General features: G+C 37.1%; 1 protein-coding gene across 2 annotated transcripts in view; it reads right to left on the reverse strand.

The window, feature by feature from the left end:
* Positions 1–2362: 2362 nt before the first annotated feature.
* The window catches only part of CMPK1 (cytidine/uridine monophosphate kinase 1), a 31882-nt gene continuing 6808 nt past the window's right edge, over positions 2363–27436 (reverse strand). The window contains exons 2-6 of one of the 2 annotated variants that reach the window (XM_019937848.3): positions 10028–10174; positions 6132–6284; positions 4806–4882; positions 4467–4563; positions 2363–3446 (exon numbers count right to left, since the gene is read on the reverse strand). In XM_019937848.3, the coding sequence (XP_019793407.1) occupies positions 3405–3446; positions 4467–4563; positions 4806–4882; positions 6132–6284; positions 10028–10174 (516 nt within the window). In that variant the 3' untranslated portion in view covers positions 2363–3404. Of the gene's footprint in view, positions 3447–4466; positions 4611–4805; positions 4883–6131; positions 6285–10027; positions 10175–27436 lie in introns of those variants that run through there. The other variant, XM_073790076.1, reaches the window with a different exon arrangement.

Below are 27436 nucleotides of genomic sequence, written 5' to 3' on the forward strand. Positions count from 1 at the left end.
TAGGGTTATCTACCATTAGGGTTGGGATGCAGTAACCCACCTCTGCAGATGCTTTTCCTCTGGTTGGCTAGGGCATCAAAGACCAGTGCTAAGAAGTTGCATAAAGTTACTTCAACATGTATCACAAAATAAAAAAAACAATTTTCTGTGGCTGCAAGAACTTCACCACCTAGAGAAATGCTGATTAATTACCTCTGTCTCACTGAACAGTACAAAATAATTAAGCCCGCTTCTCTTATGCCTGAGTCTTAGAAGGACAAAGTCATGAAACAAAAGCCTCTTTGAAGAATGAATGGGATGGCAGAGATCCCACAGGAGTCTGAGCCCTGGTGATAGCCTGGAGCTGGTATGGCTGACATAGGGCATAGGGTGGTAGCCAGAAATTCAACTTAGTCCTTCAGCTCTCCCCAGAACAGGAAAGATGATGACCTGCAGAATTTAGCTAAAGTCCAGAATTAACATCACAATCAAAATAACCACACCCCTTCAAAGGAAAGCAGACTTGAATCCAAGAGAGTACTTACACTGAAGTCAGAGATGAAGAAATAAAGGGATAAGTGATTAGGACCATTTTTACCTTTTCCTTTGGTACACAATATATGAACTTCCTTCCTTTCATTTAAAAAAAATTGCTTAGAATAAAGGAGTACTTAATTAAGCTGAAGTATGCAAGAAGGCTAGGGAGAATTGCAATAAGCTATATAAAAATGACTGAAGTTAGCCAACAGAAGACATCTGAAGGTCTGTCCACGTCAGAGTGTTAGTTTTAGATAGAAAACTCTTGGAAGGCAGAGTATGTGTTTATAGCACTGTGGCTTGTGCAATTAGTATATGTCTGCAGATGAAGGACCAAACCTCCAGGGAAAAGATGCTGACCTTGTCTGGCCAAAACTGTCAACCACTATTATCTCCAGGGACCACTGGAATGTCAGGCAACCACTTAAATTACATGGACAAAGCTACAAGGCCACAGAAAACCCCGCATCCTGATACACATTGCCTGCTGCCAATTTCCCCCTCAAAGAGACAAGCAATTAATGCTGCAGGCCAGTAATGAATTGGGCTACTTGTGCCTCAATCTGGATTACTTCTTGAAGGAACAGGATAAAGTCATGCTTTCTGCTTAATTCAAGACGCATCAACATCACACACAGAGCGGAAAATTCTCTTGGATCCTGAACTCTGCTTTTGCCCTGTGAGGACCCACATGTTAAATATGATACTTCTGGATCTTCGGTACGCTTGAGAGAACAGAAATCTGAACCAGCAAACAGCAAAGCCCACAGCACAGAATTTATTGGGATTACTCACTAAATATTGATAACTCATACACATCCAACATCATCGAATAAAAATAATGTTAGTCAATTTTTTAAAAACAGCAAGCCTTCCATTGGGGTCTTTAAAGTCAAAAACTCACTGATGACTGTATCTTTAATAAATGAAATGACCAAAACTAGTGAAGTCAGATGTAACTCAATCAACTCCTAAACTCAATATTGCCAACATGTTTTTCTACTTAAAAAGCAAACAAAAAGGAAAGCCTCGTAATTTAGCAATTACTATGTTTCTGGGTTTTTGCTCTCAAATGCCACAGAAAGATATGTGATGAAAGGAAGCAAAGCACCTAGTCTCAGCAGTCTTCTTAAAAACCTTAAGTTTGCTTTCACAATATAAATATAAATATTTAGATCCCCATCCAATGGATTTCTTCACTTATGTGAGCAGGAATGTTCTCAAAATCTTAGTCTTTACTCTTGCTTCATACTACAGCTGTTTGATTGAACTACCACTACCAGTAAAATCCCTCAGTATTGGCTAGATTAAATCACTAGATAAGAATTCATTACAATCTCTTCCAAGAAACCAAGATAATCTTAACACAGATTTTAGTGGCTAATATGTTACAGTACTTATGGATACTTTGTTTTCTATGGCAAGTATGTTGAAAATTCATCACTAATAAGTGAATTTCATAACACACACAGAAATAAATAAATCTATTACAATTTAAGAACATCCATAAATTGTCCTCACTATTCCCAATGATTTAAATATAAAATGTAATTATACAAAATCAAAATTCCTTGCCCAGTTTAACCCTGTATACCAAACAGTATAAGTGCTGAAAATGAGAAAAATTTTAATAAATCTCACATTAAGAACCTTGGATACCACTTTGCATTAGTGATGGCGGAAAAAGGTAAGGAGAAAAATTTTCCAGAGATTTTTAAAGGAAGAATGAATGTAAGAGAAAATTCCTTTGGACTCTATACTTTTTTAAGAATTCTGTACCTTTTAATACTTCAACATGATGCCAAGAAAAGAATTTACTGAATAAAAGTAGCCAGGAAGGGAATCAAACATTTGTAAGATAAATTTATTATTTTTCTGACCAAAGTGCAATTTTTAAATCTTCTTAAACAACTACGAAAAAAAGTATTCAAGAAAATAAAATACAAATGGGAAATTTAACCATTAGATTTCTTCTGCTTTGTACTAACCCTATGCTTAGTCTAGAAAACAAACAAAAAAAGCTTTGAAGTTTTACTAAAACGCTAACCAAATCATTTTACCATAAATCTACTAAGTACATGCATTTCAAGGTTCCACTACTAGGAATTTTGTTAAGATCAGTTTAATCATTAATAACATTATATAATAGAGCAAAAGGAACACATGTCATTAGATGTGATCCTTGCCCCTTACCCTCAGATTTATGTCAGAATAAAACTGACAATTCCACCAGGCTCTGAAACCCCAGTGCCCCCATCCCAACCCCTGGAAGCAAAGACTATGCCCTGCAAACAACTCTGTACAAACTGTAGTAAAACAAAGCTTAAGTTTTCTTACCTTTCTATAGGAAATGGTCAGCTATTTGATAAATACTAAAATACTTCTAGGAATTCATTTCATGACTTTGTTTACCAAACACACTGTCCAAGAACTCACTACACAAAAAGTTCCTTAGAATTTGGTCCATAAATTCACTTAACAGGTTGGAAATTTAAATCCTGCAAGAGAAAGAAGACGTGGGGAATCCCTAATCCAAACATGTTGTAATTACTTAAGGGATATACGCACATACTAAAAAGTTTTGCTCACAGGAGGCACAAACTATAAAAGGGATATTCTTTTTGAATAAAAACAAAGAACTAGCTAACACCCTTCTTTGTTTTGTCAGCACCATAGCTAAGATGAAGTTAGACTCGAATTCACTGTCTACTCCTGTGACCAAAAAAAAAAAGATGAAGATAAAAAATTTAATTTGTCTTACTACATACTTTCCAGCCATTAATTGAGATGTAATTATGAAAGATTAAAATTGCCTTAAAAAGGGGTTGTGATAGCAGCTATCAGAGCAATATTCAAGCCTGATTTCAAGGATGCTTTCAGGTTTAGAGTTAGCCTTCTTTGTCAAAAATCTTCACAACTTCATCAAAAACCTGTAAAGGAAAAGGATAATAATAATAATTTAAAAGGCAAATATTGTTAAAACACCATATGGCTAAGTTCCTGTTAAAAGTCAATTTTACATGAATTTTCAAAATGGATTATTAAAAAAAACACATTATAATTTCTTAGTTTCATCTATTTTACTTTAGACAGTAGTACAATACCGTAAATAATTATGAACGTGTTGCTTCAATATAAAATTATGAACATGTTGCTTCAATTTTACTAGTGCTTTTAGGACAAAACAAACTTCTTGATAGGCTACCAATATTATAAAAAGTAAAAGTAAACTGAAGTGGCTTATCTTCCTAGTTCTGATTCTAAAACACTAAGTCTTCTGTATTACCTCACCTCTACAGGAAGGGACCGTGGATAAAAAACCAAAAATGACTACATGATAAAAAAAAGGTCCAGGGGAAGATGATTCAGGGAATCAGGGAAAGATGAGGTGAATTTAAGAGATACTAGTAGCGGCTGGGCACTGAGAGTCCACAAACCACAGTACAGAGACCCAAGATTCATGAAGGAAGAGGCAAGCATTGGGTCGTGGAAACCCTGTACCTTTGGAGCTACATGCTCTGTGATGGAAGAGATGAAAGAAACCGGGGGCTCTTCAGCTAGATGATTTGCTATTCATGTTACAGATTTTTAAAAAATGATCATGGTCCAAATCACAGTTCTGAAAATGCCAATTTTCCAGTGCTTGAGAAAAGAGGTTTGGAATTAATACACCACCCACTTTTTACAAAGAACAAGTCTGAAATTGTAAAACCCATTTTAGACTCTATTCAAAAAGAAGTACACCTGAAACTAACACAATATTGTAAATTGATAAAATATACATACTTTAATTTAAAAAAAGAAGAAAAAGCCTAGCTTTTCATTCAGTCTCCAGTGTTTTGAAAAGCAAACTAATCTGTCATGGTATTTCTTTTTCTCCTGCATATTGCTCCCCTCCCTGCCCCAAATCACACTGTTACTTTACTATTAGGCAGGCTAGGGATACTCACTTCATCAACAGATTTAGAAGCATCTATTTTCTTGACTTTCCCCATTTCTTCATATAAGTCAATAATTGGCTTTGTTGACTGAAGATAGGTTTGAATTCTGCAACAGAAGCAAATATTGCGAAGTTCTAAGCATACTTCTCTCCCCTGTTTAGGACAGATCGGGGGACAATACAGAATAAAACCCAGTTGGCTCCCTCCCTTATCAGCTTTTTAGACAAGCCATTCTACATATTTAAGCATGACATTTTCTTTTTCTGGTCCAAAATGGGGCACGTGTTTAATCTGTTACTCAAGTTCCAAACTGAGACGTGGTGGCAATGTGTAAAAACTGCAAAGTACCTCTTTTCCAAGCTCTCTCTGTTGTCATCACTTCTACCACTACTCTTTCCCCTCTCAAGACATCGTTCAATACAGATCTAAAAAGAGAAATATATAAAAAGTTATTTTTAAAAAGATATGAATTTGCCAGTCTTTTAAACCTGAAAAGAGAAGAAAGTTCGAAGAGATTACCAACAAAACCCTGCATTAAACCCAATGTGTTTAATTCATTAATCAACATGCAAAGTTGAAACATGTGGTTCAATTTATATAAACTAGGTTAAATAAGTACAGAGCATAATAAGAATTCATTCATGACTCAGTTTTTCCTGTGTATTTTTTTTCAAACCGCAATAAAGAGATGATCTCTATGTGTATGGTTCCATCTATTATTAACTTATTAGGTATGAATTACATGCGTCAAACTTTGTTCCATTTTTGCTTACTTTTTGATAATTCCATAAATATCCAAATATTTAAGAGTTAACATATTTGCATTTGAATAAAGCATCCCTTGTTAATCGTGAATAAACATTCCTTAGTTATAAAGCTGTGGTAACATTCTAAAATTAACTCTGAAGAATAAGTGAAAACATATTTTTGGGGGTTGGAAAAAGAGAGTTACATTTTAAAACAACTCAAAGGCTGCAGCAAGTCTCTCCACCACAGGCACATTTGCAATTCAACCTAAGAATAGTCAACTTCCTTCAAGGCAGTACTGCTGATTCTTATTCTTTCAGGCCGTTGGCATTAATTTAATAAAGTTTATATTACAGCTGTCATACAGAGTCAGGCCTTTTAATTAAATGATTCCGGGAAAAAAAAAAAAGATACCGAGAAATTCATTTAGTTATTCGAAAGTATGTCTGGGTATGTTATTAGAAGAACCAGAAAGAAAAAGACTGCTTTCCTGCTTTTTTTCATTTCACTCTTAGAAGACAAATCAGGCTATCATACATGTTTCTTTAAAGTAGAAAGTTTTCCCAACTTCCCAGAAATGTGTGTTTCTTTTCCAGCAAACGACATCCTAAGGCAAGATACTCTCTGATAATAGTGCCTACTCAAGAAGTAACAATGCAGCTTCATTACCTAACATGGTATGAGTCAATTCTTCACGCAAAACACAAATTCTTGTTATTTTGAAAATAAAGCAAGTTTTAGGCCCACAATATTGCTGATGCCAAATAGCTTAAGACAGTGCTGTTCTGTGCATCCAACTTACCAATTCAAAAACTACTGCTGTCAATATAAAATGTAAATATAAGTGAAACAAATCACTTTCTTTTTCTCTAATAGTTGACCATCAGCTGTTTAAAGCCCATATAGGCAGATAAAGATTTTCATTACCTCATTATTACAGTCAAAAAACAAAACGAAAGATACATCAGCCTTCCCATCCATGGTCTTGTTCCAACCTTGAAGGTTGTCTTGATTTCTTGGAAACCCATCAATCAAGAATTTATTCTTCTGAGCATTGGCCGCCATCGTCTGATCCATTTCCTAATGAAAAAGGGAAGATTTAAGTTCAACACTACATTAATGCAATTTCTTAAGCAGAGTGGTAGCTATATGGGTGTGTTTTATTATTCTTCTTTAAATCATAAGCATGGAGGGTGCATAGGAAAAAAAAGACTTCAAGGAAATAACATGTTTGCCTCAAACTGGTAGAGTTATGGTTATGTATCCCCCATTTTATACACATACACACACAATTTTTTTCTGTAGTTTTAAAATTTTCTACAGTTAAGCATATATTATTTTCACGAAGTTATAAACAGCAAAAAGAGAAAAATAAGCATTAACCAGTATCTTTGCTCCAGTCAATAGAGACCCTTATCTTGCCTTCCCTTTCCTCGTCCCAGGTCATTTTGCTATGGTAGGAAGTATGCTGCTTCTATAGGTACTCAGATTCTCTGCAATAATTCAAGTCCAACTGCAAAAAGCTTTGGATATATAAAGAGATTGCTAGCATTAATTATTAGTGTAGGAGTCAATACTCTTTTTTTTTTTTTTAAACTGAAGCTAATTTAAACCTAAATGCCACTGGCCACACCAAAACACAGGTAGCAAAGGAAACAATACATTCAGAAAGACAGCAAGAATTGCACATTTCACCATCCTCTTCCAAAGTCTGAATTTAGGTAGAATGTGGAAATATGTGACTGGGAGATGCAGATCTCGAATCTCCAAATCCTTACCGCTATCAATCACCATGAGGTAAGCACAGATGCATGCCTTCAACAAACTCCAGAGGAGCCTCTACTCTAAAGCAAACCGACATCCAGTTCCCTCAGTGCTCAAACTTTCCTGGTTCCTCAAGAAGAACAATGGCTGTCAGGACCCTTAATTCCTTTATCTGAGGGTTGGCTTTAACCCAGCATCTAGCTTCTCCAATATCCACAAAATTTCAGAATGCTTTTGGACTCCTGCTATAGCATTTCTATCACAATTATGGTAGTAGAAGATATCTGAAGGGGTACATCAATATTCTACTCACTCAACATACACTCATTCAAGGCCTATCATCAGGGAACATGAAGAGCAAGCTCATGGCCCCTGGCGGGCTCACAGTCCAGTGCGTAACAAATATGTGTAAGTAAACGTGCTAAGTTCTATACTGAGGTATGCAAGGATGCTGTGATAAAACGAAGAAGCAAGCACAAACTACCTGGGAAACTGCCAGGAAGAGCTTTACCAAAGAGGTGGCAGAGGAGCTGAATTCTGAATAATGAAATGGCAGGCAGACAGGGATCAAGGTACTCCAGATGGTGTCAACTGGATGTTAAAGGCTCAGAAATGAAGAAGCATAACAGCTTTGATGAATCTGAAATAAGCTGGTAGAGGTGAACCTTAGGATGCGTGTAGAGAGTGGAAGGAGAAATGACTAGAAAGTAGGTAGGGCCAAAATTAATGAAGAACTTGTTATACCACACTAAGGATTTGGTTTTTATTCTGCAAGCAATACAGGATCACTGAGAAATTTTAAGTAATAGAAGAACATGCTCCCATCACCTTTAGAAAAAAAAATCACTGACTGTACCATGAAGGATGGATTAGAAGGGGACAAAGATGGATTAAAGGCAAAAGACTAATGATAAGGCTCTAGTGATGGTCCAAATAAGAAAAAAAGAGGATCTTGGGACTTCCCTGGTGGTGCAGTGGTTAAGGATCCACCTGCCAATGCAGGGGACACGGGTTCGATCCCCAGTCCAGGAAGATCTCACATACCGCGGAGCAACTAAGCCCATGCACTGCAACTACTGAGCCTGCGAGCCACAACTACTGAAGCCTGCAAGCCTAGAGCCTGTGCTCCACAACAAGGGCACGGGCTTGCAATGGGAAGCCCGCACACCACAACGAAGAGCAGCCCCTGCTCGACACAACTAGAGAAAGTCCGCTCACAGCAACGAGGAGTCAATGCAGCCAAAATATAAATAAGTAAAAAATGAAAAATATATTTCAGTGATTGATCTCCCAACATAATGTCTGCATTCTTCCCAATATTATTTAAAAAAAAAAAAGACAAAAAGAGGGTCTGAACTAAGATGATAGTACTAATAGAGGAGAAAAAAACTATCAATAAATGAGGATAAAGAGAAAGATAATTGAAAGGATCTTCTCACTGAGTAGATTTGGGAAATTGAGGAAGAGGTGGAAAATATAGGATGGCTCCCAGATTTCTGGCTTGGGCAGCTCGGTAGACGGTAGAACCATTAACCAGGATAGGAAATAAAGGGTGATCACATTTTAGATGATACAGTCAGACTCGGACATGTTGATTTTGAGATACTTGTGAGACATTCAGATGGATGCCTAATAGTTAGTTAGAAATATAGGTCTGGGGAATTCCCTGGCAGTCCAGTGGTTAGGACTCTGTGCTTCCACTGCTGGTGGTGCAGGTTCAATCCTTGGTCAGGGAACCAAGATCCTCCAAGAGGCAGAGTGCAGCCAAAAAAAAAAAAAAAAAAAAAGAAATATAGGTCTGGAGTTCAGAAAAAGAGATTTGTGCTAGAGTTATACATAGATTCTGGGATCATTAGCACAGTGTAAACCTTGGACATGGCTAACAACATCCAGCAAGAAATGTATAAAATAAGAGGAGGACCAAGGATGAAACCCCGAGAAGCATCATGGTTTAAGAAACTTGCAGAAGAAGAGTTATCAAAGGAGATTTAAGAAACAGCAGTCACTGAAGGAGGAAGAGAATCAAGAGAAATGGTGTCACAGAGAACAAAGGAGGAAGGAGTTTCAAAAAGACAGGAAGTTAAAGGCTACAAGAAAAATGACTGAAAATATCCCCTAGATTTGATAGAGATCACTGGTAACATCAGCAAGAATAGTTTCAATGAAGATGGAAATAGAGTCTTAGTGCAAAGAGCTGAAGAGTAGAAAATGAAAAAGTAAAAAATGTAGACTATTCTTTCACAATTAAGCATAAAAGTGGAGAAAGGGCATTAAATCCAGAGAACAAGGAGAGAGGATTTAGTTACTCTGAATGGAAGCATTCCAATCTCTGAAACAAGAGTTAAGAATGTGTGTGAATGAGCCACTCTTCAAGTTTCTCTGGTTCCAATCAGAAGCTCATGTATCTCTTTTCCATTGGGCTTCAACTATTTCTTGCTGTGCCCACTCTTCCATTTCTCCTTCACGTTTCTCGTATGTGAAAATATCTATTAATGACTATAATCTTGAGAATCTATAGTGGAGAGTTATCATGTAAATGCAAGGTATCTGTTTTTAGATGGGACCTATTTTAGTTTGACAGCTGTTAGTCTCAGCATTTCACACTGAAGATGGTGATGCATGCACCAGAAAAGGAAACATCAAGACTGAGAGAATGGCAGCAATGGGAGGGTCATGGGAGGGAGAGAGGGAGGGAAAGAAAGAGGGAGGGAAAGAAAGAGGGAGGGAGGGACAAAGTCTGGAAGAAAACGGAAATGGGAAAGGAGGAAAAAGAAATAGAAATGGAAGGAGGATGGACTGTCTGCACGCTGGGAAGGGTCAAGCGTACACATATGAATGTTCAGTTGTAGCTGATCCTAGACCAAGGTAGAGAATGTTTCCTACGGTCCAATTTCTTCCCAGGTGAAGTGGAATTTCCAGTTCTGCCATTCTCAAACACCATGACCACCCTCCACAATCAAGAAATTCAATACTCTGATTTTTTTCGTTACTCAAAGGGAAGCAGATTTAATTTCTCAGTTCCTTGGTGGTTTTAACTGGTTGGCATTCACACTCCTTACCCTCCTCAACAAACTGATGGTTATCTCAACTGGCACAATCTTTCCATCTTTAATGTACTTTTCAATGAGTTCACCATACTGTGAATCTGGGTTCTTCCTTTCATCACGAAGAAGCTCTCCTGCAGAAAGGTGTGTGTAGCCATATTTCTGAAAGAACAAACACATAGGAAAAAGATCAAAATACATTCAACCCAGGGTTAGGACTACTGTTTGTTTCCCTTCATGGTAACTTTTATATTCTAATTTTTCTATAATAAACAAGCTCTGCTTATATAATAAATAAGTAATAAAGAAAAATTGAAGAGAGATTTCATACAATCCAGTTTGCTTAAAAAATATCCTTAATCTATGTAGCATATGGTAGCTATAATGTTCACAAATCATGCAATCAACCCGAAACTTATTTAACCATTCAAGGCATTAACAGCTCATCATATTCCTTCACAAACACAAAGTTTAAATGTTTTTAATAATGTTCAAAGAAATGTCTAACAAAAATCTATATAATTCAAGGCAAAACCCCCCCAAATCTTACCACAGTTGGCTGTACCCACCTTCTATAAGATCTTCCCTTCCTTAAACTCAACACATCTAAATTGAACTCATCAGCACTTACACAAACCCCATTCTTCTGTTTTGTTCCCTTTCTCAGTAAACAGTACAAGTCCTACCCCTCCATGAAATTAGCTTTCCTGACCACTCTGGAGAGTGGACACATAATCAAATAGTGTCTTAGAATATCACTGTCTCTCCATCTAAACCAGTATCTTCTTTACCACTCTCAAAAGTCCATTTCCCACCTCTCTAGTTGTGACTAGAGAGGTCTCATCTGTAAAATGGGAATATAGATACCTATTTTATAATTCAGTGGTGATGATTAAATGAGATAATGTATTTATATAAAATGCCTACCAAAGAGCCTGACAGGCAGCAGGAGATAAAAGCCATCAATTACCTCCTTGACATCATGAAGATACTTATCTTAAATAACCTGGAAGCATTTTTATATTATATATACACACCATTTTTATATTATTACATACACGCGTGTGTGTGCATGTGTGCATATATATGTATTCACTTTAAAGGTTTTTGGGTTTTTTAAAAAATAAATTTATTTATTTATTTTTGGCTGTGTTGAGTCTTCATGGCTGTGCGCGGGCTTTCTCTAGTTGTGACGAGTGGGGGCTACTCTTTGTTGCAGTGTCTGGGCTTCTCACTGCAGTGGCTTCTCTCTGCTGCAGAGCACGGGCCCCAGAGCGCACAGGCTTAAGTAGTTGTGGCACGCAGGCTCAGTAGTTGTGGCTCATGGGCTCTAGAGCACAGGCTCAGCAGTTGCGGTGCATGGGCTTAGTTGCTCCGCAGCATGTGGGATCTTCCCGGATCAGGGCTCGAACTCGTGTCCCCTGAGTTGGCAGGCGGATTCTTGACCACTGTACCACCAGGGAAGTCCGGCTTTAAAGGTTTTGACAGAGAGACCAATCAAAGGACTTAAGTGAGATAAAAGATATGAATACACTGTGAAAGGTCAGGAGTATAGTAGTATTACAATTGTGATAGTCATTATTAAGGATTTACAAATGATGTATTAGGTCAGGGTATAGGATAATAGTTGAACTAAGTCACATAAGATGCTATAGTGTTATTCTGCCATTTCCCCGTGGTTGGAATGAGAAAACAATACAGATCTAAGAGACAATTATGAATACTGAAAAGCTTCTTCCTCCACATGAACTAGCATGTTCCCTTTTATTAAATCAAAAGAACTGTAAAATCTATTTTCATAATAATAATTTCCATAATAATAAAATAGATTATTTTTACTCTCAAATATCAGAACACTGAGATCTATATTCAATGTTCAATTACAGCAATCATCTAGTCCCAAATTTTTACGATTCCCTAAATGGGTTTTTATCTCATTCATAGTAAGTGTACCATAAATATTTGATAACTTAAATTTTATCTTTAATTTCAATGTTAAGATTTGAGGCAGCCCACACTCCCACCCCTCCTTCCAGAATAGAATGTTTCAATTGCACATTTTACAAAACTTAACTCTCTCAATTACTGAGGCTACAGTGAGTTTTCTCTCTCTCTCTCTTTTTTTTTTTAAGATTGCAGAAGCCATTCTTTACTCCTTTTCTATCTCTAAAAATTGCTGGCTAAACTTGTTCTTGTTTATTACTAAAGTGAGCCAACAATAAGGTAGTCAGCAAAGAAAAACAAACTAAATAGTTTATTTGCTGACTAAAATTGGATATAAAGTTTGAGGAGAATAAACAAAAACCATAGTATCACTCATGTCTCTCTTAGGCATACAATAGCTCCTTGCATGAAAAGAAATGATCAAAAGTGTATTTAGTTGTTGTAACAGGCTTTTAAAAACACTCCCATCATTTACAGAAAATGGAAATAAATACAAAAGTACTTAATTATTTAAATTGTTATTTTAAAATTATTTTCACACCACACCATTTTTAAATGTCTACTTTTATCACCAAGTATAAATTTTTGAAAGACGGGTATGGATATGGAAAAGACTTTATAAAAAACGAGATGTGACCTACTTTCCCATTTACTATGTACAATTTTCAGAAAGCATTTTGCAACGGCTGTCCACAAAATTTTACAGCAGCTTCATTTTCCACTGCTTACTCTGGCTCCTGCTTGGAAGTCTATGCTTGCTGGATGCTCTCATCTGGTCTAGAGATTATAGCATATGGTAATATTGAATAAATGCAGAGACAAACAGTGCTAAACAATGGCAAACGCTCAGTGAAACACCAACAATACAGATTGCTCTGTACAGATTGCCTTGGCTGTATGAACAACATATACATTTAGAAACCCAGCTAGTAATTTAGAAATTAGTACACACACTGTTTGTTTCCTGACATTGAAGAGCTCAAATCTGCAAGCTTACATTACATTACAATGGGTTTTGGCATATCACTTTTTTAAAAGAGAGACTAGTTGTAAATTGTAGAAGTGTACAAATGATATGTTTTTTAAAAATTACACAGAAAACAACCTTATCTGCAAAGTCCAAGGAGATAAGGAATTTAAATAAATATTATCATGTCAAATCTATATATGTCTATTTCTCATCCACATTCCATTTTTTAAAATCCTCTATTTACCAGTTACTTTTTTATACTATATTTTTCTTAAGGATTTTGCTGAAGCTTTCCACTTACCACAGAGTTTCTACAACAAAAAAGCAACTATCACTTACACACTAGTTATTATGGTATTTAATTATAGCTAGACTTTAAAGAGCATGTTTTCAAAGCATTCTGCTGTCATTAAATAGTCACTGATGCCAATTTTGAGGAAAGCAAGAATGGATATTTCCCAGGCTTAACCCAAACTTTTTCACATTCTCTGAAATTTCCTAGCAATTAAAATCTAGTGGGTCACTAATTACAGTCTTAAGACCAACATTTAAACCACAGCAAATTATAAACACTATAAACTATAATAGCTACAATTACAAGCCACTATTCAGCTAAAAATAGTAGTTTTCTAGTGACAAATGTATAAATTCAATTCATTTAGAGTAAACGTCTAAATTTTTTTACTTTCATTTTCTCCTTTAAGAAGCTGAAAAACAACTCAATAACTTCTGTGAATTAGACACTAAGATTTGGAGGGAGGAGAAATGCACCATACTCTCAGCAAGTACAGAACAGCACTCTGTTACTACAACTAAGCAAATGTTGACAATTTTACGGTATCAAATCTCAAATCATCTTGATAACTTCTCTCCCTTCTTAGCAATTCTCTTTCTTCCTTTCTAAATTTAGGTAATGTCGTTCTATGTGAATAAAAACAACAACAAAAAGAATCAAAACCAAAACAATAGCAAAAAAAAGAGTTCAAGGTACAAATGATGCGTAAATGGCAAGTCCTTGGGGGCAGAGGAGAACCACATGCCAGGCACCTCCTCCTGTGAGTATGGCAATTAGAAAGTGCCATTGGACTGCTACTGAGCCTTGAGCTACATAGAGGGAACACAGCAGAGATAGCAGAAACAAATATATTTTTAAAGCAACTGAATTAAAACTATTGGTCCTTTAAATAGCTGACACATCTATGAAGCATCTAAGACTAAGTTACTTTGCATTCCCTGTAAGATGAGTGAACCTTAAAAATCTAGTTCTGATTATGTACTGTGAACAAGGCACCTTCAGCGTAACACCTGGAAATGCTATCCGGAGCCATCCAGACTCACCAGTTTGGCACTGTTGCAAACAATGTCTTTAGAGCTTACAGCATCCCAGCAACACTTCATGTAAGGCTATCATTTATTTCAAAAGGCATTTCCAACAGAACTTTTTCTGATTACTTTGAGATGTCTGATAAGCACTTTCCAGTAACATTACCTGCCAGTCTTGGAGAACTTACTTTTGACTCTAAGAACTGCTGTACAGTGCCCAGATGCTTAAAATTGGTGAACTGTTTAGGGTTCCTTCCAGTTTTACCCACAGAGGGTTAGAAAAAGGATTTTTCTTATAATCACCATTTTACAGAGGTTAGAAAGAAAGAAAGAAAGGGAGGGAGGGAAGGAGGGAGGAATGGGAGTGGATAGAGAGAGAGAAAGGGAAGGGGTAGGGAAAAGAGGAAGGAAGGAGGAAAGGAGGCATAGGAAGGAAAGAAGACAGTGGGAGAAAGGTTAAATAGAATATCTGACTTAAATTGCTAGCTGATTTCCAATCTCATTTTTAGTCCGCCCTCATTGTATTTCCAAATGTGTACATCACGTCTGACCATGCCTATTTAATTACAAATCTACATATTAACTATAAACTATGAAAGTTATAAACCAAGCTAAATCTTTTCCTAGGCAAAATCTTTAGCAGACAGACTCCAAATTAACATGAAGCATATTTCTTTCTCTAATTAAAGAGTGATAGTTTAAAAGCTTATATCCTGCAAAGGAGAAAGGAGGAGGGATATAATCCATTCAACTGCAGACAATACAGCACTATTTTATTTTCCTCAATGTTTTGCTCTTCACGTAAGAAAACCTTAATTCAGGCAATACATGGAACTTATTTTAAATCCATAAATATTTATTAAGTCTCTATAAAGTGCCAGGCAATGTGCTAATTTGGGGAAATAAATAGGTTATATTCACAAAGGATGAAATAATGACTTACATATTTACAGTGACTTGAGCCCTACTATTAATTAATAAAGTCAATTTTTCATATTTGCATTAACTTTTCCTAAGGAATTCAGTCTTTACCAGCACTGTCTGCTTGGGGAAGAGGTGATTCTTCAGAGGCAATGACAAGAAGGTAGAACAATAAATAAAACTTAAAGAAAGGGTGATTTAGAAGCCATGAAATAGACTGTTTTCTCATTTGTGTAAGGCCTCAATATCCCTCTGACATTTTGCAGAAGACTTCTCAGAATATTGAGGATTTTGGCATCTGTTCTACATACCAAATGGACCCTATAGCAACTGTGAATTGGAATTTTCACACTCCAATTTCATTCCAGTTGGTCATTTCCAGTATTTTTACTTCTTTTAATTCATCTCAGCCATTCTGAATCAATGCACATTCCCTATAACAGAAAGGGATGGAAAATAGTCAAAGATGAAGATGAGGCCCAGAAGCCTCCAGGGATTCCAGGAGCTCAATAATTTGAAAATTTCCAACATTAATGGATAGGTACAGAGGTCTTGTTAATCTTAAGAAACACTCATCTCATCTTGTTAATTAAATAATCAGTTTTTTTTTTTTTTTTTTTTTTTTTGCGGTACGCGGGCCTCTCACTGTTGTGGCCTCTCCCGTTGCGGAGCACAGGCTCTGGACGCGCAGGCTCAGGGGCCACGGCTCACGGGCCCAGCCTTTCCGTGGCATGTGGGATCTTCCCGGACCGGGGCACGAACCCGTGTCCCCTGTATTGGCAGGCGGACTCTCAACCACTGCGCCACCAGGGAAGCCCTAAATAATCAATTCGTATAGTCACTGCAGAGCCTACAAGCAACACACTCATATCACTACAACACAAACGCTGTTGCAGGTGGTCTAAGAGCCTAGAATTCACAGTTAATTCAATTCCTGTGAGAACACTCAGAGGATATACATCAAACCACTCAAATGAATCTCTAGCCTCTATTCACTTTATGAAAGAGAGGTTTCTTAAACACTAAGCAGTACAGTACCAACTGTACTTATTTTTTTAAAAAAAGGTAAGTAACATTAAAATGAGAATACCATTTACCCAGGGAATACCAAAAGAAAGTCACCCTAAGAAATATAACTACTTGGGAATACAATTTGTAAAGAGCCTCACTACAAAATAACCACAACATTTTAACAGCTTGGGTTCTCTTTAAGAACTAGAATTTATTTGGATTTACCAATCAACACTTGAGAAAAATGTGCAAAGGATACCAAACACTGAATTCAGTAATATATGCAAACATAAAATTTGAGCACTTGCAACATTATCAAACAAATGGAGAAATGCATTTAGAGAAACACAGAGGCTTCAGCAAGGATCAGAAGAACATAAGAACCGTGCATGAAGTCACATACTTAGAACACTGAACTAATAATGTGAGATAAGGGTTTTTTTTTTTTGCGGTACACGGGCCTCTCACTGTTGTGGCCTCTCCCGTTGCGGAGCACAGGCTCCGGACGCGCAAGCTCAGCAGCCACGGCTCATGGGCCCAGTCGCTACGCGGCATGTGGGATTTTCCCAGACCAGGGCACAAACCCGTGTCCCCTGCATCGGCAGGCGGACTCTCAACCACTGCGCCACCAGGGAAGCCCGAGATAAGGTTTTATAACTAAACTCTTTCACAATCCAGTGTGACTCTAGGAAATTTATTTAACCTTTTTTAGACTTCAGTTTCTTCATTTGTAAAACAAATAATATCTATACTACCAGAAATCATATCTATACTACATTACACTATCAGCCACAGCCAAATATCATTATTAGCTGTTAAAACTAGGAGTGTGAAGAACATACTCCTAAAAACACGGTCTACGCTACTAGATTCAAGACCTACTATGAGAGCACTCAGACGGGTCAGGGAGGAGTTAGACTAACTCATATAGGCTATTCCTGGAGCAAAGTCCAAGATAATCAGTGGCTAAACTACTAATTACATAGCAATAAAGGAGTGAAGTCAAAGAATAACTATAGAACAAGGAAAATATGATACATGAAAATGCAATTCACTATGAAAATACCCTCAAACACACAGGCTCCAAAAACTGGCATCACAGATGTATTTGAGTACATTAAAAATCTTATGAGAACAAGAATGCTTACTATCTTCTTATAAACAAACAGATCAATAGCCTTCCAACCAATTAGCAATGGCTAATTAGAAAATATACATTTTAAAAGATCCTATTCGAGTCAATTGTACCTCAATTTAAAAAATCCTATACAAAACAGTACTAAAAACTTAAATTTAGGGATAAATCTAAAACTAGTATATAAGAATTATAAGAAGAAACTAGAAACACTTAAAATCAGTATCATAAAAAGAAGGCATTCTATGTTCCTGGATAGAAACATTCGATACTGTAAATATTTAAATTTTCCACAAATTAATCTATAAACTGATGGCATCCGCAATCAAACTTCACCTGGGATTATTTATTTTTTAATGAAACTTGATGAGTTGATTCTCAAGTTTATCAGGAAGGGTAAATGTGAGAGAATGACCAAATTCGAAAATAATATTAACAACTACAAATGGGAACGTGTCCTACCAGGTGGCATAAAATATTATAAAGCTACAGTAATTAAAACAGCATGATACTGGTATAAAAATAGACAAACGGAAAAATGAAATTCAACAGAGTCCATAAACAGACCCAAGTATAAATGGGAATTCAATAAGTGACAGAGTCATCATCTAAAAGTCAATGGGGAAAAGATGAACTATTTAATAAATGATACTATGCAACTGGCTACCCATCTGAAAAAAAATTAGACTCTTGCATCATATCATATGCAAAACTAAATTCCAGGTAAATTAGAGTTCTAAAACAATACAATATAAGCAAAAAACAAAACAACCCTAGGATAGTACCAGGGGAAGATAATCTTGAGATAGAGAAAGATACTCCAAAACAAGAACCAAAACAGCTAAGATTTATGTTTGACCACGTGAACAATAAAAACTTATCACAGATATAACCAAATGACAAGCAATAGCTTGGGAGAAAATATTTTCACCATACAAAGGTGATAGGGTAATATACGTTGTATACAAAGAGATCCTACTAACAAAGAAAATAGCTCAATACAAAAATGGGCAAAGAAAAAACAATTCAGAGAAAACAACAGATGCTCAACCTTACTGGTAATCATGAAAATGCAAATTAAAGCAATGAGATTTCATTTTTCACCCATCAGATTGGTTAAAATAAAGACATATCTCGCTATGGCAAGGGTGGGGGTGGGGAAGAACCAGCATCCTGACAGTTCGTGGGAGTGTAAATTGGTTCAGCCTTTTTAGAGGGCAATTTGGCAGAGTCTAACAAAATTTAAGTTTGCATACCCTTTGGCTCAGTAATTCCATTTCTAGGGGCTGTGCTACTGAAATAGTTGCACATGTGCACAAAGACATATGTAATGAATGTTTATGTCAGCATCATCTGTAAACAGAAAATCTAAATGTCCACAAATATATGAATAGTTAAATAGATTATTGTATATATTATGAATGGAGTTGAGCTATCTGCATGTTCTGATATGGAAAGCTATCCAAGATACACTGTTAAGCAAAAAAAATAACAATAGACAACGTTTGTGTGCGTGCATTTTTATCTGTGTATAAATACATCAAAAGAGGACCAGAAAGCCACACACAAAAACGTTGGTAGGTGATTACATAAGGAGAGTAGGCTGGGACTTCCCTGGCGGCGCAGTGGCTACGAATCCGCCTGCCAATGCAGGGGACACGGGTTCCATCCCTGGTCCGGGAAGATCCCACATGCAGCAGAGCAACTAAGCCCGTGCACCACTACAGAGCTTGTGCTGTAGAGCTCGCGATCTACAACTACTGAGCCTGTGTGCCACAACTCCTGAAACCCGTGCGCCTAGAGCCCATGCTCCACAACAAGAGAAGCCACTGCCATGAGAAGCCTGCGCACCGCAACGAAGAGTAGCCCCTGCTTACCGCAACTAGAGAAAGCCCATGCGCAGCAATGAAGACCCAAAGCAACCAAAAAAAAAAAAAGAGTAGGCTAAGGTTAAGGAGAACTTTCACCTTACGTACTTCTGAATTGTTTCAATCTCAATGTACATGTATATAAACTTACTAAATTTTTAATTTAAAAAAAGCATATATTCTATCCACACATCTCTAAATGGCAAATATCACAAAGACTGTTTTTTTTTAATTTTAATTTAATTAATTTATTTTTTATACAGCATCACAAAGTAAGATTGTTGATTTAAGTGTTTTATTAATATCAAATCCTAAGAGAACAGCAAAATGAACTGCCTCACATTAGGAATAAAAATCCCTACATAAAAAACATTGTCTAAGGGCTTCCCTGATGGCGCAGTGGTTAAGAAGCTGCCTGCCAATGCAGGGGACACGGGTTCGAGCCCTGGTCCAGGAAGATCCCACATGCCGCGGAGCAACTAAGCCCGTGTGCCACAACTACGGAGCCTGCGCTCTAGAGCCCGTGAGCCACAACTACTGAGCCTGCGATCCACAACTACTGAAGCCTGCGTGCCTAGAACCCATGCTCTGCAACAAGAGAAGCCACCGCAATGAGAAGCCTGCACACCACAACAAAGAGTAGCCCCCACTCACTGCAACTAGAGAAAGCCTGCGCACAGCAACGAAGACCCAACACAGCCATAAATAAATAAATAAATAAATAAAAATATATTCCATCAATAATGTGTGTAATGGAACGCTGTAAAAAAAAAACATTATCTAAGTTCAAGAAAAAAGAAAAACAGTACCTGTACAATCACAAACTTATTTAAAATTTAAAACTAAATCACTGTAGAGAATAGCAGCAAAAATCAAGTCAAATGTTTAGATAAAAATTTCTCTGGAAAGTGATCCATTCCTTAAACAAAGGAGAAACAAAAGTATAATATAGCAACACTGAAACACACTGCATGGGCATGAAGTCAAGAGTTATAGAAAGAGACAGAAAGCAGTCCAGTTTTATAGCCTAAAAACAGATGGAAATTTAGAGACATACTCAGTTGAGAGGATCCAAAAAGCACAGCAGCAAAAGTTTAAAAGGAAACATATTTCAGTGAAGCCTTACTCTAGACACTAGAGGTCAAAATTATAAGCAAGATGTTCTGGAAATGACACCTCCATGACAGACAATGTACCCACACTACTTCTAGTCTCCAGAATGACCCCTTGGAGCACTTTCAGAACTTTATTGTGCCAACCACTCTCAACTGACGTTTTTTTAAAAAGAGAAAATTAATCTAGCTTAGACAACAAAGAATCATCATCATTTTTAGTCCATCAACCTGTGCTAATAGGACAAAGTGTGAAGAAAATCAATATTTGGCTTTAAAAAATAGTATATGTTTCCAAACTTTTTTGGTGTAACATTTACCTTCATGATTACATTTTTCTCAATCTAAAATTAAAGTCAGTCTAAGAATATACATTTTTGATGGTATAGCCGTCATATCCTAGCCCAGCCTGGGATTCAATGTTGACCATAGACAACTGTACCCATTTATATAATGTAGAACAGGATATAAGGGATTACTGGTTCTTGATTAGAATCTAACTTCTTCACACAAAGGAAATGTCCTAAAAAGTGGTAAGCTTATGGGAAATATTTATGGAAAGCTTTCTTTCCTGCCACGACTACACAACAGGAAGAATGCTGAAAACCATTTTGCAAAATGGACAACCTCTCCCACCTCTCTAGCCTGACTTAACTTGGACCCAATTATGCCCTGTTGCAGAGCATGGGCTCTAGGCACGTGGGCTTCAGTAGTTGTGGCACACGGGTTTCAGTAGTTGTGGCTGATGGGCTTCGGTAGTTGTGGCTCACGGGCTCTAGAGCTCGGGCTCAGTAGCTGTGGTGCACAGGCTTAGTTGCTCTGCAGCATGTAGGATCTTCCGAGATCAGGGCTCAAGCCCGTGTCCCCTGCATTGGCAGGCAGATTCCTAACCACTGTGCCACCAGCGAAGTCCTGAATTCTACACTTTAAATGGATGAGTTGTATGGTATATAAATTATATCTCCAAGTATTTTTAAAAAAACACAGAATACAACTTCTGAAAAGTCAGAAACAAAATTTCCAAAACAAGGAATCAATTAATTAAATATGTAATCTACAGAGTACAATATCATATAGATTATGTAGTAAAAGTACATTTATTAACATGGTGATATGTTTGTGATATTATAAGTAAAAATCAGGTTTCCAGAGTATGAGCCTACTAAAAAAAAAAAAAAATCTCTGGAAAAATATGTCCCAAAATATTGATTAATGGTGGTTTTCTCTGGATGGTAAGATTACTGGTAATTTTTACACCCTTCTTTTTACTCATCTGTATTTTCTAATTTTTCTATAATGTATGTGTACTACTTATATAATTAAAAAGTAACCAAAAGTGGGACCTCCCTGGTGGTGCAGTGGTTAAGACTCTGCACTCCCAATGCAGGGGCCCAGGTTTAATCCCTGGTCAGGGAACTGGATCCTACATGCATGTCGCAACCAAGAGTTCACATGCCACAACTAAGGAGCCCATGCAGGGGGCCCAGGTTCAATCCCTGGTCAGGGAACTGGATCCTACATGCATGTTGCAACCAAGAGTTCACACGCCACAACTAAGGAGCCCATGAGCTGCACTAAGACCCGGTGCAACCAAATAAATTAAATAAATATTTTTTTTAAAAGTAACCAAAAGTAAAAGTATGCATATTTTTAATAACAGGACAGTTAAGGTGCATATTCAGGCTTAACTTATGAAACTTATCCAGTCATTAGGTCATTAGCTCCATCTGGCAACTAGTAACCTATTTTGAATATAAAGAGCATGTACACTATAAACTTTTCCTTAAATCCACTTGCCCTTTCTAGGATTTTAAAATCTAAGTTAACTCCAAACATTTTCTCTAAGTAGAAAGACCTTTCATGTTTGATAGACTCTAAAATACCATCCTGGGTTTTTAAAAATCTGTAAACTGATTAGTGTGGGTAATCATTTCCTTATGCTGTAGTAAACAATGGGAATACAATGCTCCCCAAAACTACTTTAATCTAAATTACTCTTTGATCTCTTCACTGTAGATCTTTTCTAAAACAATGCTAGCCTTTACAAATTTACTGAGTGCCATGTACTGTGCTGAACACTGTAGAAGCATTATGCTGTTTCATCTTTATAACAATCTAGTGAAATTGTCATTATTATCATCAGTTTACAAATGAAGATAACAGAATCAGAAAAGTTAAGCAACATAGCCACAGGTGTTAGACTGAGATGTGAACCAACAACTGACTTCAAAGTCTACATTGTTTCTACTACTATGCTATATTGTAAGAAAGTTGGCTCCAATGTCCCATTTCTTAAATATTTTTAATTAAAAAAAATTCACACACAATTGTTCTACTTCAAAAAACTACTCCTTTTCCAGCCTTTACACTTTCTTTGTTATCACTCTGAAGTTCTATGTAAACATGAAATACAGTGGGAATTTATTAAATACAATTCCTTGGTGCTCCCATTCATACAGCATAGAATGGCAAAGAAGATACACATATTCATAATGATTGGATTAACATGCCTCTTGAATGTGACTACACAGGATTACAACACTATCTAACAATGAAGTCTCAGTATACAGAACTGTTGTAGGGCTGGCAAGACCACCTATTTCCATATCTCTCATTTTATGAAAGGGGAAACTGAGATAAGCTGACTTGCTAGTTAGCAGACAGGAAACTGGCACTCAGGTCTCCTGACTCTCAGTGACGATTATTCCACAGTGGGCCTCTGAGGTAATTCCTAGGTGACAGACATGGAAATACAGAGTCTTGCCATCAAGCTACTATGGCCTTCGCATGACAGAATCTGCTGGTGGAAATTGAAAAGGAGACTCCAAGTTCATGGACTTTATCATTTTGTTGTATCCTAGCATGGAGAGAGGATCAGGAACTTTATCCACACACAGAGCCAGGCATATCTGACCCACCATTCAGCCAGATTCTGACCATCCTTCGTTTGCTTCGTTCTTGCCTTTCTCCACTTGTGACACCATTTCCATTTCCACTTGCCTCACCCAACAATCATTAAATAAGTAGCAAATAAAAATTTCCAGTTTAAAAACCTAAATTAACCATCAAGTCAATTCCCAATTACATAATATCAATAAAACATCTTCTGGACTGTCTCTTTACTCCCAGTAGACACCAAGAGAACAGAAATTCATGTTATTATCTACCTAATTATACTTAAAGTCTTATACGTTAAACACATAGAACTTTTCAGTGGCAAACATCAATGACTAATGCATCATGGAAATTCCAAACACAAAGTGAGCAAAGAAGCAGTCTTTTGTAGAGCCCCAAACTAAGCATATTCAATTGATTGTTGGTATAGAATATACCCTAATGATAAATGGAACCAACTTACCGGTCTTCTGGAGATAACTGATGGAAACCAAGCATGGAACATGTGGTTTTTTGGGGATCCAGTTCCTCAAAGTGAAAGTTTCTAAGAATGGTACGTAATAACTGGGGCTTCTTCCTTTACCAAAGTGCTGTTTGGTTAGCTTTGTTCACCAGCAGCAGGAAACTGTCAGCTAACAGTATGTTCAGTCACACCTGTTCTCTATTAAGTTCTAAATGCTCTTATCACATGTTCAGTCTATAAAAATGTCCTTAATTTAACTGAAATGTTAGAATAAATACATTCTCATATGCCAACTGGGCTAAAAGTACTAGCTTTAAGGTTAGCAAGAGTCAGTGTGATCAAGCTAACATGACACAAAGAGTAAGATGGTTATCCCGTCTCCACCTTTTCTCTCTTATCTAGTCTGAAAGTCCCACTACTAGAGTGGTTTCTCTGAAATGCTCTCAATTTCAATTCAGAAGAACAACCATTAAAATACTGTACTCCTATGTGACTTTCGGAGGTCTCACGTGACTACAGTCCTCTCCTATTAGCATCTTAACTAGGTGTTTAATCGATTACCATCACTAAAACTTTAATCCAAAGGATGTAAATCAAGTAGATTTCAATGGGAGTAAGGATAAGGGGAAGAACTGACATTGAAGAGGTGTTCTGAGCTAGGGCAGACCTAGGTAGAGGTGTCTAATTTTGATGGGGGTGGAAAATATACATTCATTCAGAGAAACTCCTCCCAGGACTTCCCTGGTGGTGCAGTGGTTAAGAATTCCCCTGCCAATGCAGGGGACACGGGTTCGAGCCCTGGTCCAGTAAGATCCCACATGCCACGGAGCAACTAAGCCCGTGCGCCACAACTACTGAGCCTGCACTCTAGAGCCTGCGAGCCACAACTACTGAGCCTGTGTGCCACAACTACTGAAGCCTGTGAGCCTAGAGCCCGTGCTCCGCAACAAGAGAAACCACCGAAATGAGAAGCCCACATAACACGATGAAGAGCAGCTCCTGCTTGCCGCAACTGGAGAAAGCCTTCGTGCCGAAGACCCAACAGAGCCATAAATAAATAAATAAATAAAACTTACTAAAAAAAGAGAGGAACCCCTCCCAGCACAGCACACTCATGTAGTTGGATACATATACATAATCTCTAATATTTGTATATTTATTAATATATAATTTTATTATTTTTTAATGTATGACTGAGCTGGCCAAAAATTAAAGGAGTAACTCAAATTCAGATAAATCAAGAAAGCACAAATTCAGAAGAGCGAGAGAGTGCTGGAGCTATGGCTGCCCTGGGGACTTTCCCCATCCCCAAATCACAGGTGGCTAGAGCCCAGGATTTAATCAGCCACAGAGAGGGGCAAGGAGACAAAGACTGAGACCTAAATAGGATTGGAGGTCAGATCAATGAGCTCCACATAAAGTCAGGACCTCTCAAGGATGATACCCTAGGTGCTTGAACTAGGAAAAAAGAACCTACCATGTAAAGAGTACAGCAAAATTTCCTAACCACAAGCCCATACTGATTAAAGAACCTTCTGAAGGATATACTTCAAGAAAGAAAATGATCTCAGAAGGAAGATCTGAGGTGCAAAAATAAATGGTTAGTAAAGAAAATGGTATGTATGTAAGTTATTCTAAACAAACATTTGTTATAAAACATTAACAGGTCATTTGCGGGGATTAAAAAAAAAGTCAATATAGAATTAAAATCCTAAAAAAAAGAATAGGACAGAAAATAGAGTTGTGTCCTAAGGTATTTGTATTGTTTGGGGGAGAGTAAAAATATTAATATTAGACTTAAGTTAAATAATATGTGTGCTTAAAATTTCTAGGGTAACCACTAAAAACAGATTGTACAGCTTCCAAAGTACAAAGGAATAAATCAGGAAGGAAAAAATTCTTAAGCAAGTCAAAAGGGCAGGCAAAACTAACACAGAAAAAGTACGATGATGATGATGATAATAAAAATAATAGTTAACATTTATATAGGAATTATCACATGCCAGGCACTGCTCTAAGTACTTTACATACATTAGCTCATTTAGTCCTCACAACACCCCTCTGAGTTAGATACTATATATTATTGTTCCCATTTTACAGATGAGGAAATTGAGGCATAGAGAAACTAAACCTTTGCTAAGATCTCACACATAGTAGGTGTTACGATAAGATTCAAACCCAGACAGTCTAACTCCGGAGTCTGAACTCTACATACTGCCTAGTAGACAATACACTGGTATGACACTTTGACATTTGTTCATATCCTTGCACATCAATTTTTCTTCAGTCTACTGACTAAGAATGACCGCCGAAGTGTAGCTACTGACGCTGCTCAAGATATTTCTTTCATTGACTATTTATAGATAAGCACAGAATAGGCAAGGAGAGAGATGCTAACATATATGAAGTGGCTAACACAAAGTAGGCACTGTGCCAGACATTTTATTACATGGATTCTCTTGGCTAGTCCTCATAATCACCCTGTAAAGTAGATTAATATCCCAAATTTTCAGGGGAGAAAACCAAAGAGCCAAAAATTTAAATAACTCACTAAATGGCAGAAATCCAGGTATGACTGGCTTCAAAATCTACTTACCAAATGTTTATTCAGCATCAATTTATGCCAGACATTGTACTAGACACTGAAGATATAAGAGTAAATTTAGAAATCTAAGGTTCTCATCCTTATGGAGCTTATGGTGTAATGAGGGAGACAATCCAATAACCATGAAATTAAACGTGAACTACAAACATAAATGTTATAAAGGACAACAGAATTAAAAACTGAAAGGACAAAAGAATAACAAACTGACAGATGTTTTGAAGTGCTTTGAGATCACATAATAGAGAAATCTGACCTAGTCTAAAAATGTGAGGGCCAGTTTCACTGAGGAAATCATTTTTAGCTCATGGTTCCCAAACTGAATGCCAAAGTACCCTGGAGCACTGCAGCGAATTCACAAGAGTGCCCTGGGTTTACATTTTTAAGGGAAACAGAGCAATACTGTTAGATATCATGTGAACGATCAGCTATTAGATACCATGTGAACTATCAGCTCAGGGTAGTTCACAATTTCAACTTTAGATCATGCACATTCTTTTCGAAGACACATCTTTGTGATGCTGACTTTTTGGTGGGCAGTTGCTGTGATAAAAATAAGTACCACGTGAAAATTAATGTGGAAAATAAAATGAGTATGGAAGCGTCTAACCTGATTCCAAGGTATGAGAAACTGGGCAGTGCCAACAGGCATTTACATCCAATTAGAAGTGATTGTGGTTACATAAGAATGAAATAAAGTTGCTACTTCTTCTCTTAATGTATATGTACTGTTTCTTCAAACAGCTACTAAGTTGTTAGAAAATACTTATTAAGTATTGTTTGGATCCAGTTACTCAATAAATACAACTGTTAGATACTTATTTTGGACTAAGGTGTTTGTGAAAAAAAATACTGACACACTAAGGGGACCATGAACTGAGAATGTTTGGGAATCTCTGAATTAAGCTAAGATCTTAAGGATAAGTAGGCACCTCAAACACCATGCAGTAGAATGAACAGGAGCAAAAGACAGGGTCCCCATCCTTGACGACATTACAATCTAGTTAGGGAGGCAAATCTAAAAGATAAACAGTTTTGTTTTGTTTTGTTTTGGCCACGTTGCACAGCTTGAGGGATCTCAGTTCCCTGACCAGGGATTGAACCCAGGCCATGGCAGTGAAAGCCCAGAATCCTAACCACTAGGCCACCAGGGAACTCCTGATAAACAATTTTAAAACAA

Source organism: Tursiops truncatus, chromosome 1 (genome assembly GCF_011762595.2).
Source record: "Tursiops truncatus isolate mTurTru1 chromosome 1, mTurTru1.mat.Y, whole genome shotgun sequence".
Classification (NCBI taxonomy): domain Eukaryota; kingdom Metazoa; phylum Chordata; class Mammalia; order Artiodactyla; family Delphinidae; genus Tursiops; species Tursiops truncatus.